General features: G+C 34.1%; 2 protein-coding genes across 14 annotated transcripts in view; one reads left to right on the top strand and one right to left on the bottom strand.

Moving 5' to 3' along the window:
• Positions 1 to 13,554, bottom strand: part of MRP (Multidrug-Resistance like Protein 1) — a 130,386-nt gene that overhangs the window by 85,854 nt on the left and 30,978 nt on the right. For all 13 annotated transcript variants that reach the window (XM_075296375.1, XM_075296380.1, XM_075296372.1 and 10 more), the window contains exons 2-3: positions 9,715 to 9,858; positions 9,195 to 9,506 (exon numbers count right to left, since the gene is read on the bottom strand). In XM_075296375.1, the coding sequence (XP_075152490.1) occupies positions 9,195 to 9,506; positions 9,715 to 9,768 (366 nt within the window). In that variant the 5' untranslated portion in view covers positions 9,769 to 9,858. The remainder of the gene's footprint in view (positions 1 to 9,194; positions 9,507 to 9,714; positions 9,859 to 13,554) is intronic.
• The window catches only part of LOC142226386 (uncharacterized), a 76,347-nt gene continuing 73,128 nt past the window's right edge, over positions 10,336 to 13,554 (top strand). Inside the window, exons 1-2 of the mRNA XM_075296384.1 lie at positions 10,336 to 10,681; positions 10,743 to 10,833. Coding sequence (XP_075152499.1) covers positions 10,628 to 10,681; positions 10,743 to 10,833 — 145 coding nt within the window. The 5' untranslated portion in view covers positions 10,336 to 10,627. The remainder of the gene's footprint in view (positions 10,682 to 10,742; positions 10,834 to 13,554) is intronic.

Genomic DNA, 13,554 nt, shown 5'->3' with positions numbered 1-13,554 from the left:
CTTCTTGATTTACCGGGTTTAGAAAGGGCAAGTAACTGGTCAAGGATGATAAAGTTGACACTTTTGTACTTTTTTTGTTACTAATGGAGTATAAAAAAATTACCTTGGTAGCCCCCGCTACACATTTGGTACCTTTTTCAGCCTTCCCTAAGTTCATAATTTAAAATATGAACGCCTGTCCAAATCAGTTTATCCTTCCTTAACATACAAACACTTCTCTCAAATCAAACAGAAAATTTTATTTTTGAACGCCTAAAGCCTGTTGAGGATGATTGTCTATGCAGATAATTTAAAATACAACGGTGATAAATATGTCTGAAATAGCTCACCAGCTGAGTCATCCTTGTTTTGTAGGCCCTTCATGAAATTTGGCATTGCTAAAGGGTGATACGGTCAAAATTTGGTCAAGGGAAAACGCGTGTAAATCGGTGAAATCGTTTATTTAAAAAATCAAATTAAATTTCTTTTTCAAGTTCAATTAGTATAAAATTCGGGAAAAATATTCAGTTAGGCTTTCGCTTTTCCAACTCCGAATTTCGGGGCCTCACGCTTGACACCTGCCATCAGATTTTGTACAGCCACCTTGTCCACCTTCTTCGCCGCAGAAAGCCAGTTTGCCTTGAACTGCTGCTCGTCCTTAGCAGTTTTTAGGTCTTCTTTAGGTTCCGCTTGACAATAGCCCAGTATTTCTCAATTGGGCGGAGCTCTGGCGTGTTGGGAGGGTTCTTGTCCTTGGGAACCTGCACGTTGTTGGCGGCGTACCGCTCCATGGCCTTTTTACCGTAATGGCAAGATGCCAAATCCGGCCAAAACAGTACGGAACAACCGTGTTTCTTCAGGAAAGGCAGCAGACGTTTATTCAAACACTCTTTCACGTAAATTTCTTGGTTGACAGTCCCGGAAGCTATGAAAATGCTGCTCTTCAAGCCACAGGTACAGATGGCTTGCTAAACCAGATATTTCTTTACGAACTTTGACAGTTTTATGTGCTTGAAAATATCTGCTACCTTTCCCCTTCCTTTTGCCGTATAAAACTCCTGTCCCGGAAGCTGCTTGTAGTCGGCTTTGACGTAGGTTTCGTCGTCCATTACCACGCAGCCAAACTTCGTCAGCATCGTCGTGTACAGCCTCCGGGATCGCGCTTTGGCCGTCGTATTTTGTTTATCATCGCGATTTGGAGTCACTACCTTCTTGTAAGTCGATAGTCCGGCTCGTTTTATGGCTCGATGCACGGTTGCAGACGATACACCCAGCTTATTTGCGGCATCTCGGAGAGAGAGGTTAGGGTTTCGCTTGAAACTACCGGCAATTCTCTTTGTCGTCTCAGCGGCTTCCGGTTTTCGATTTCCCCCCGATCCAGACTTCCTGGCTGTCGACAAACGTTCCCCAAACACTTTAATTACATTTGTAACGGTTGATTTGGCAAATTTTAGCGATTTTGTCAGCTTTGCGAGCGAGTAGCTCGGATTTTCGCGAGCAAAATTTTGATACGCTGCTCTTCTTGCTTGGACGGCATTTTGACAACTGAAGAGTGAATTCAAAATAGGAGCAACATTCTACACACACACACCTTCAAAATGAGGGGTGTTTAGGTTTTTTAAATGCAAAATTGAAAGAAATACGTCAAGTTTTTATTGACCAAATTTTGACCGTATCACCCTTTAAATACCTTTTCGAAGCTGATTCAGTACAATTTTAACCTTATTATGGTTTTCGGATTAAAGGAAAGAAAGCATTTTTTTAATTCCCATAAAATACTTACAGTAAAACCTCTCAAACTTGGACACTCCTAAAAAGCGACAACTCTTAAAAGTAGATAATTTTCGTGTCATATTAATTTTAAACGCTCATAAGTGGTTTATGAAAAAATGTAGGCGACCGTTGATGTCCACTTGCGTCCCAAAAGTTTAATTTCTAGCCAATGTAAAATATGTAGTACCAAATGGTCATGAACATGAAAACTACAGTCCTACCATAATTGATTACCAATATGTAAAAAACGCGTGACCATTTACAGAAGCATTAACATATATCATGACATATAAATTCACATTGCAGTAGTGTGTTATAGACAAAATTGATTCTAGATATGACTTCCAACCAAACGATACCAATTTTAATTTTCGTACATTGTCTGAATATGTTATTAGAATATAGACAGACGTTTGTACATAGTATATTTTCTACAATTATTAGAAATGTATGTACATACAAAAATATAATATTCCAAAAATATAAAAATGTCAATGCATTTTAGAAGACATTACTTATGGCGAATAAATAATATTTTCAAGACAGCTTCAATAAAACATTTATTTAGGTATATTCTAATTAATTAATTATTTTTTTTTTTATAGAATAAACGATTATTGGACGTTCAAAAGCTCGCATACACAGAAAAACTATTTTTTTTTTTTAATTTTCAATTAAAATGTCTTCAATCGCAGAAATGATAGTATCAATCACCAAAGTCAATAAAAAAATAATTGTTTCAATTAAAAAATTTATTGATATAATTATTTTTTTTTTGTGATTGATTTTTGTTTCAATTAAAAAATATATAAATATATATACATATTTTTTAAAATTCAATTAAAATTTATTGAAAGTTTTTAGTGATATTTTTTTCTGTGTAGTTGACTTGGGCGGTTTGCATAGAAAACCACAAAAATGTGTATGTAGTCACTAAATGATATATTGCTGACGTGAAGATCATTACTTGATGTTTATACATATTAGGGAAATTATTATTAAAATATGGAAGTCTCGCATGTTCCGATATTCGGAATCGCAAAATTTTCGCTTTTCGATATGAACAACTTTAGAGAGGGGGATGGTCCAAATGGAATCCAAGTTGCGGAGCAGCGGTGATAGATTAAACGAGGTATATTATAAGCCATTGAATTCATCTGGAATCTCCTCCTGTGCTTCGAGTGGACTGTAGATAATAGATATTTGAGTCTAGAGTTCAATATTTTTTCTCATCAATAAGACAAAATATTGAAAATGAGGTAAAAGAATAAAAAAAGTTTCAGTTTGAATTCAAAGACAAGTTTTATTAAAGAGCCGAGATCCTTACCAGCGAGATGTTGATGCAAGAATTTAATACAGACACCACTTGCCAACAAAGTTCATATGACAAATTTATTTTAGTTGAGTGACACTATTCTATTACAATGCTGATTCAATTAGTCATTTACAAAAATTCAAATAAGTTTAAGAAATTTATACGTTAAATTCAAATCAATGATTAAAGACAATAGCTTCAAGATTGTCCAGATATATTCCTAACCCCAATTTAAACTTAAATTTAGGTAATATCTTTAATAAGAAGTTCATATTGAAACAATATTGAAGTCCGAAAGTATATAAATTCTTGTGATTTGCAATTTCAAATGTTCTATCTAACAGGTTGGCTGATAAGTCCCCGGTCTTAGAAAGAAAAACACATTTTTTGTCAAAATTCGTTTTTATTATTCAACATAGTTCCCTTCAAGAGCGATACAACGATTATAACGATCTTCCAATTTTTTGATACCATTTTGGTAGTACTCCTTCGGTTTTGCCTCAAAATAGGCCTCAGTTTCGGCAATCGCCTCTTCATTGCAGCCAAAATTTTTTCCCTGCGAGCATCCTTTTGAGGTCTGAGAACAAGAAAAAGTCGCTGGGGGCCAGATCTGGAGAATACGGTGGGTGGGGAAGCAATTCGAAGCCGAATTCATGAATTTTTGCCATCGTTCTCAATGACTTGTGGCACGGTGCGTTGTCTGGGTGGAACAACACTTTTTCTTCTTAATATGGGGCCGTTTTGTCGCGATTTCGACCTTCAAACGCTCCAATAACGCCAGAACGACCTTCAAACGCTCCAATAACGCCATATAAAATTATTCCATGCGCATCCCAAAAAACAGAGGCCATTACTTTGCCAGCGGACTTTTGAGTCTTTCCACGCTTCGGAGACGGTTCACCGGTCACTGTCCACTCAACCGACTGTCGATTGGACTCAGGAGTGTAGTGATGGAGCCATGTTTCATCCAATGTCACATATCGACGGAAAAACTCGGGTGTATTATGAGTTAACAGCTGCAAACACCGCTCAGAATCATCAACACGTTGTTGTTTTTGGTCAAATGTGAGCTCGCGCGGCACCCATTTTGCACAGAGCTTCCGCATATCCAAATATTGATGAATGATATGACCAACACGTTCCTTTGATATCTTTAAAGTCTCTGCTATCTCGACAACTTCATTTTACGGCCATTCAAAATCATTTTGTGGATTTTTTTGATGTTTTCGTCGGTAACCACCTCTTTCGGGCGTCCACTGCGTTCACCGTCCTCCCTGCTCATTTCACCACGCTTGAATTTTGCATACCAATCAATTATTGTTGATTTCCCTGGGGCAGAGTCCGGAAACTCATTATCAAGCCAAGTTTTTGCTTCCACCGTATTTTTCCCCTTCAGAAAACAGTATTTTATCAAAATACGAAATTCCTTTTTTCCCATTTTTTCACAATAACAAAAGTTGCTTCACAAAAGACGCTCTATCTCATAAACTAATTGACTTACAGACGTCAAATTTTGACACGAATCATTTGAAGGTTGGTACTATATAAAAATAATATGCATTTAATACTAGCGACGCCATCTATGTGTCAGACCGGGGACTTATCAGCCAACCTGTTATATCGAAGAAAAAAAAATCATTAGATCTGCCTCATTTATTAGATCTGATCAAATCCAATTCTATATATAGCATTTTCACTTCAAATGAAACCTCTTTCAAATCAAATGAAACCTTTTTCAAATCAAATAAAACCTTTTTCAAATCAAACGAAACCTTTTTCATTTCAAATAAAACTTTTTTCAAATCAAATGAAACTATAAAATCAAACGAATTTGTTTTAATGAATGAATTTTTAATTAGGCCACAAAATTTTTTTCGAATAAATTGCTATATTGCTAAAAGCAAAAATATAAGGTTTTGTTTAAAATTTCGTTGAACAATTATGCATTAATTTCTGCTATGATTTGGCTTACACAAGTTTTAGTTCTTCCTAAACATAAACTCTTTTTAATTGAATATAGGTAAATGTTATTTATAAATTTATTATGATCTTTAATTTTGTCTTTGTTGTCTAATATTGTTGTAGAAAATCTCATCCAATCGGAAACTCACAATGGGTTATTTTAGACATTGTATTTTTTCGCCCGAAATTTAGAAACAAAACAAATTTCATAGAGGTCAGTTGAAAAATAAGGATTTGGGGACATTTTAAGTCAAAATATAGCATTGTATACACACTTAAATTTATTTTCTATTTTAGCATAGATATCACTCATATAAGCACACGCAAAAAAACTAAAAATTCTAGATTTTATTTAAAAAAAAAATACAACGAAAAGAAAATCGCAAATCATATTAGTAGTCTTAAATTTGTTTGGGGGGAGAAATAAGCAATTATTTGTGTATTCCCAAATCCGGGCTGTTTTTTTATCGAAGGTTTTATTTAATTTGAAAATTTGATTTGAAATGTAAACAGTTTCATATGAAGTGAAAATGCTATAAATTAGATGTAATCAGATATAACAATTTTTCGGATCTCGCTAGATACGGTCATATCAAAATAGATCCTCCAATTTTTACACAAGACATTGTATTGTATTGTTACAGTGAAACCTTTCATACTTGGACACTTTCAAATTTGTACAACTGTTGTGAGACTTTGGCATAGCTGCGAAAAAATTTGGAAGTTGTTCCAAAAACCCTTCTAAAAATGTATTTTCTTTATTTTAACTACAAAGGAGGTTCTTTTAATTCAATTATTGACAACTTCTTTGTTTGTTTCAAATACACATTAAGAATTAAAAAAATGGTGCAATTTATTTAAATTTTGTCGAAGAAAAATGCTAAATCCATACTAGAAAAATTTTAAAAAAGTTTCATTTGATTTGAAAAGGAATTCAATTGAAATGTAAAAAGTTTCATTATAAGTGAAAATGCTATAAATTAGATGTAATCAGATACTACCATTTTTCGGATCTCGCTAGATACGGTCATATTAAAATAGATCATCCAATTTTTACACAAGACTTTTAGTAAGAAAGGAATAATTTCCCCTGGTGTATTATTACAGTGAAACCTTTCATACTTGGACACTTTCAAATTTGTACAACTGTTGTGAGACTTTGGCATAGCTGCGAAAAAATTTGGAAGTTGTTCTAAAAGCCCTTCTAAAAATGTCTTTTCTTTATTTTAACTACAAAGGAGGTTCTTTTAATTCAATTATTTATAACTTCTTTGTTTGTTTCAAATACACATTAAGAATTAAAAAAATGGTGCAATTTATTTAAATGTTGTCGAAGAAAAATGCTAAATCCATACTAGAAAAAATTTAAAAAAGTTTCATTTGATTTGAAAAAGAATTCATTTGAAATGTAAAAAGTTTCATTTGAAGTGAAAATGCTATAAATTAGATGTAATCAGATACTACCATTTTTCGGATCTCGCTAGATACGGTCATATTAAAATAGATCCTTTTAGTAAGAAAGGAATAACTTCCCCTGGTGTATTGTTACAGTGAAACCTTTCATACTTGGACACTTTCAAATTTGTACAACTGTTGTGAGACTTTGACATAGCAGCGAAAAAATTTGGAATTTGTTCTAAAAGCACTTCTAAAAATGTCTTTTCTTTATTTTAACTACAAAAGAAGTTATTTTAATTCAATTATTTATAACTTGTTTGTTTGTTTCAAATACACAATAAGAATTTAAAAAATGGTGCAATTTATTTAAATTTTGTCGAAGAAAAATGCTAAATCCATTCTAGAAAAAATTGCGAATTTTTGAAAATATTTCAGGTCAAGCGTTTCAGACAAGCTCTAGCTAGAATGCATTAAAAATCACAAAAAAACATTTATTTAGCAAAATATCACAAAATTCATAATTTACATCCAAAATACTGAATTCGGGTCACACCTTAAGTGCAAATTCAATGCAACGGCTGTAGAAATGGTAAACATCCGTCCTATGACAACCAATTCCCCTACTTTTTGGCGGCGTTTTTTACTTTTTTTTTTGCTGGAATATTATCCCATTAAAGTTAACCTCTCATAAATGGACATCTCCCAAATGTGGACAAAATTGAGCCGATCGTGGTTGTCCACTTCTAAGAGGTCTCACTGTACATCTATTGCCATTAGATATATGGGCCAAAAGTCAGTTACAACAACGGCCTTACCACTGTTGTTGGATAATGCGGATCTCAAAGGGTTTTCCATGAAAATTAATCAAAATGTTAGATCACAAAACCAGTGACAATAAAAACTTCGTATTTTACAGTGGAGTTCTTTAAAAATCACCACATTTTAGATTATTACCCTAGTGCACATTACTTGGAGATGCACATAATTGATTTATACCTTATAAATAAGTTAAATATGTTGAAAATAGCCTACTACATATTCCTATGATTGCAAAGTTTTAGAGAAGAATGTAGAACCGTTTCTTTTCTTATGAAGTGATTGGTAATAGTAGGTTCATAACTGAAATAAACGATTAACGTTATCTAAACAACCACCCTATCAGTTCCACTATTTTGCGTCGCGTCACAGGTGGTGAGCAAATAACGATTTAACTTTTTATACCCTTCACCACTACTGTGGTACAGGGTATAATAAGTTTGTGCATTTGTATGTAACGCCAAGAAGGAAAAGTCTGAGACCCATCGTTTAGTATACCGATCGTCTTAGAATTAAATTCTGAGTCCATTTAGCTATGCCTGTCTGTCTGTATATGTAATTTTGTGTACAAAGTACAGGTCACAGTTTAAGTCCGATCGTCCGAAAATTTGGCAAAGAATTTTAATTTGGCTCAAAGACAATCGCTATTGATTTTGGAAAAAATCGCTTCAGATTTAGATATAGCTGTCATATATATTTATCACGGTTCTGGTTATAATTGACGTATTTATCAACTTATTTTCTTAAAATTTCGTACAGCCAAATGGTTTCCGGCTCTCGCATAAGATATGCAAAATATCAGCCAAATCGGTTCAGACTTAGATATAGCTCCCATACATATCTTTCGTCCGATTAGCACTTATATCGCCACAAAAGCTAGAGTTTTGTCCTGATTTGCTTCAAATTTTGCACAAGGAGTGTGTTTAATAGTATAGTTAAGTGTGTCAAATTTGATTAAAATCAGTTCCGATTTGGATATAGCTCCCATATATATCTTTCGTCCGATTATCACTTATATCGCCACAAAAGCCAGAGTTTTGTCCTGATTTGCTTCAAATTTTGCACAAGGAGTGCGTTTAATAGTATAGTTAAGTGTGCCAAATTTGAGTAAAATCAGTTCTGATTTAGGTATAGTTCCCATATATATCTTTCGTCCGATTTGGACTTATATGGCCTCAAAAGCTAGAGTTTTGTCCTGATTTGCTTCAAATTTTGAACAAGGAGTACGTTTAATTGTATCGGTAATTGTGCCAAATTTAGTTGAAATGGATTCAGACTTAGATATAGCTCCCATATATATCATTCGCCCGATTTGGACTAATATGACCACAGAGGCAAAAGTTTTACTCTGATTTACGTGAAATTTTGCAGAGCGAGTAGAATTAACGTAGTAACTATGTATGTGAAATTTTATTGAAACCGCTTCAGATTTCGATATAGCTTCCATATATATGTTTTTCCGATTTAGGCCAAAATTACCAAAATACCCACATTTTCCTTATAAAATCGCCACTGATAAGTCGAAAACTTGTAAAAATGACTCAAATTTTAATATTACTCTAATATACATCTATCGGCCGATAAATCATAAAAACGCTTTTGCGAAGTTGCCTCAAAATTGGTTCAGATTTAAATGTTTCCCATATTTTTTTTAGTAACATTGTGCTTCATCCCAGGGCATAAGCCGATTTAAATATTAGTTCTAGAGATTTTGTAGAAGTACAAAAAATTGCCTCCAAACCGGTTAAGATATAAATATTTGTATATGGGAATATAAACCTTCATGAAGGAGTTGAGATGGTAACACAAATATTGGATTACAAAGTGGTGAAGGGTATAATATAGTCGGCCCCGCCCGACTTTACACTTTACTTACTTGTTTTATTTTAGAATTATTGGGAATGTATTACGGTATTTTTGGGAAAAAACAATTTGAATGACATATACTTACAAATGTGGCAAATTTGATAACTGGTGTCCATATATCAACGTCATAGATAAGATCGGCAGTATCCTCATTGCCTCGTTTCACCAAAGCCATTACAAAGTCAACCGCTGTTAGCACCAACAAACACAAGGTCATAAACAATTTACTTATGTTCAATTTATTCCATGGTATATTCTTATCTAAACTGGCCTTGAGATAGTAAAAATCGAATATACAAAATAGCCACATAAAGGCACACGGTGCCCATACAAGAACGGTCTGTTCGAAACATGGTGTAAAATCGGGATCTTCAGTAAACCAGGTCTCATTAGCGTCCTGGAAAGAAAATAACAAAAAAACAAATCAACCGCAATTTATTATTGAGTACGTAGTGGGAGGGAGTGCAAGCTGAATTTGGGGGTCAATGATATCAACAATTTTTTTCTCAGGGTAGTGATTATAAAACTACTGAATAGCATCATCATCATTACCCTTGATTTATTTTCTCATTTACTTTTCATGAATTAAATGTTGCAAAACTTACCCAGAATTTTGAACCGCAAAACTCATCCATGGGATGAGTATTGTCGGTTGCCATGGTTTTATTGTTCCGTCAGCTACAATGCTTCCAAACACCTTCCTCTTGTTTTATGCTATTGTCCGCTCAAATCGTTGCGTACGAAACGTGCTAAAAAATTCCAAGAATAAAAACAACAAGAAGTATTATTGCTAGCAGCTGTTTGAGAAACGAATGATTGCATGACATTTCATTTTGTTTACGAAAATGGAGAAATGAAGGAACGTGACAGAAGTAAAGTGTATTGACATGAAACAGCTGATGATAATGAATTCTGGTAACCCTGTCAGCAATGTTGTCAAATGGTGTATATTTGAATAACAAGAAAGAAAGATGTTGCTACGGAAATATCCGTGGATAGTGATTTAGACTTTGATTTCTATTTTTTATTTGTACATAAACAATTTTGTAATATTAAAATGCTTTGATTTTTTATTGTTATTACTCAAGTGGTAAAAAGAGAAATTTTGGTATTTGAATTACTCAATTTCGTGCAATTTCATTTATTGTAGTTATGGCCCTTTCTCCTACTTCGAAACCACCGTTTTTTAACTCTAAATGTTGACATCACTAGTAATGTTTTGGTGGTCATATGTTTTTATCGCTGAATTAGGAAACTGTTTTGGATAAAAGTGATCAGAATCAAGAGTAATTTATTAAAATCTTTTGCAAAAGTTATTTCTTGTCGATAAAATATAAAAAAGCATAATGGAAGTGGTGCATATAATTTTGTTATGAAGTTTAAAACCGGGAAAAAGTTGCCAAATCGGATTTAGTTCTATAAATAAGAACCGATATAAGAGGAAAAGTTATTAAAAATCTGGAAACCCATGTGTCCATAGCTATTTTTAATGTCTTGTAGTTTATTAATTCTTTAGAAATGTGTGATCATCGCAAATATTCAGAGTCGGGAAAGAGTCGACGTTCTTCATATGTAAGCATGGAATTTTCTTGATCTGACATTGCAATCGCAACAATTATTTTCTTTTTTACAGCATGATCGAGATGATAGATCAGAGAAATATCATCGACAAAAAGAAAAGGAAAAATCTCCAAGATCACCACACGGTTCGGAACGATCGAAAGGTACATATATTGTAGACATATTCTATAAGATACAATTTTTCTTAGCTCTACTGACGTAATAATTTATAACTAAAATAATTGTCCAACGAAGTAGTGAATTTTTTCTAATGTTTTAGTTGCCAATATATTATTTTTTCCATTTTTGGGATTTCCATAATAATAAGACCGCCGTTTCAAAAGCAGCACATGAAATTTCGACTTCAGACCATTTAATTCTGTAATTCTGAATTTGTATACATTTCAGATGACACATTTTAAATCAAATTTAAGCCAGAATTAGCCAGGATATAACTGGTGTACGCCAGAACAAAACACCCAACCCCATTTTATTCTTGGAAAGCTACCTACTTATAGTTTAGGTTAGATTTAGCTTTAGTCAGCTATTTCTGTCTCCATTAGATTATTCAGTCCATTGTGATACCACTTTTACAACTGTGTGATTCCATGTTTAGCTGCAAGATAAGGGGTCTCCTTTTCATAGCCAAGTCCAAATGAGGTTTTACATTTCGATGAAACCACTTACAGAAGCTTTGAAACACTCACAAATGTCACCAACTTTACTGAGAGTCGATACTCCTCCGCTAAAAAAAATGTTGATGTTCGTTTGAAACTGAGATTGAATCCCTGAGCCTTTGTATGAAAGGCGAACATGATAACCATTGCACCAAGGTGGCTCCCACAAAAATCTAGAAATCTAGAACAGAACTATTACTGTTTTTTTTTTTTTTTTTAATTTTGAATCATGTTTCACATGGGCCAATATTTCGATATAAACTTGATATATATTCATTTCATTTTATTTAACAATACAGTAAGCCTTCGTGGCCAATAAATCATATTGTTCTTAAAAAATACATTAATAGTAATTGTAAAGTTATCAATCCTAATCATTAATACTTAAATTACCCTACTATGCCTACCACTCCACCATCCTCACTTTGGCCAAAGTCACATAGAAAACTAATATTAATAAAGGTATCCTAACACCTACCATTGGTAAATAACAGTCAACATTAAATATATTCATTCAAACTAATCAGTAGCAAGTTCCTAAATTGATTCTCAGGAAGCCCAAAATCCCTTACTGCTACAGGAAGATTGTTCCAAACCCTAGCAGTAGTAACAATAAACCCCCTCTCAAAAAGGGAACAATTTATTCGTGGTATAATTATCTGCGAATTTCTCACCGATCTGGAAAAAACAAATCCCTGAAGAAGTTCATGTAACAACCCATTTATTTTCATCCTATGGAAAAACATTAATCTGCGCGACAAAACGTAAGGTTCAAATGAAGAACCAAGAAAATCAATTACCTTATCTGTCACGTGTTCAAAAATATGCAACCCAAAAACATAACGCACTACCCTGTTCAGAATCAGAGCAATCTTTGACCTATTATATTGAAACGTACAAGATACCACCTCGATACAATAGTTAATCTGAGACATCAGCAAAGCATGGGCCACTATACGCTTGACACGCTCAGTCAAGAATATACCACAATTGTATAATTTCCTTAGTCCCAAAGTCACTCTCGCTGAGAGGGAAGATATATGTTGTCCAAAATCCAAATTCGCATCAATTGTAATACACAAGCATTTGACCGTCTGAACAAACTGAATAACCTCACCACACATTCTGATCTGCGGATAGGTCACATTGCGATACCCCGCCTGAAACATAATCGCCGTCGTCTTACCTGCATTAATAACCAACCTATTGTCAACCATCCAGGAATAAACAATATCAAGAGCAGAATTCATGCGCCTCTCCAAACTATCCAGACCTTCCATCCCACCTGTAAATACAATTTGAATGTCATCCGCATACATATATACTCTAACAAAATTAGGTTCCAAGCATCCAACAAAATCATTCAGGAACATGATAAACAGGAGCGGTCCAAGTACAGAACCTTGGGGTACTCCACAACTCAAGAATGCAGTACCCGAACTCCGCCCATTCAACTCCACGAACTGCGATCTTCCATGCAAGTATGACAGAATCAGTCTACACGCAACTCCTGAAAATCCATAGTTCACCCTAATTTAGACGATCAAAAGCCTTAGACAGGTCAAGCGACACCATAGCACAGTTCTCCCCTCGATTAAGACTACATCTCACATGTTCAGTCAAACACAAAAGCAAAGCCATCGTACTATAACCCCTCCTATATGCATACTGATTACTATTCAATAAATTCCTAGATGTGATATACCCCACTATCTGACACTTAAGAATATGCTCCATAACTTTAGAAAGAGCAGGAAGTATACCTATAGGACGAAGGTTTTCACATTCATAAGAGTTACCATTTTTCGGAATCGGCACAACACGAGCAAATTTCCAACCCACCGGGTAAATAGACGTGGTTATGATCATATTGAAAAGATTAAGAATGTATACAGAAATATATGGAAATATTATTTTCAAAAATCTAATAGGAATGCCGTCAGTGCCAATAGCATTCGACTTAAGCCTATCTAAAGCTTGACATAAGTCAACCATGTCAATATTCCCGAAGGAAAATCCAGCCCCATCAAGTTCCTCAATGGTATCACCATTGGAAGTACTATTCAAAACAAAAAAATTATTCACAGCATCCACATTTATATCCTCTAGGCACGCAGGGTTCCCATCAAAACAGTCCCTATTCAATATATTCCATATCTTTCCCTGATCTGCTCCAGCAAACAACCTATTATAGTGAAGTCTACGATA

This window comes from Haematobia irritans, chromosome 2, assembly GCF_050003625.1.
Source record: "Haematobia irritans isolate KBUSLIRL chromosome 2, ASM5000362v1, whole genome shotgun sequence".
NCBI lineage: Eukaryota > Metazoa > Arthropoda > Insecta > Diptera > Muscidae > Haematobia > Haematobia irritans.
Note: the sequence above shows the minus strand (reverse complement) of the source record. Positions and strands in the feature narration are given on the sequence as shown.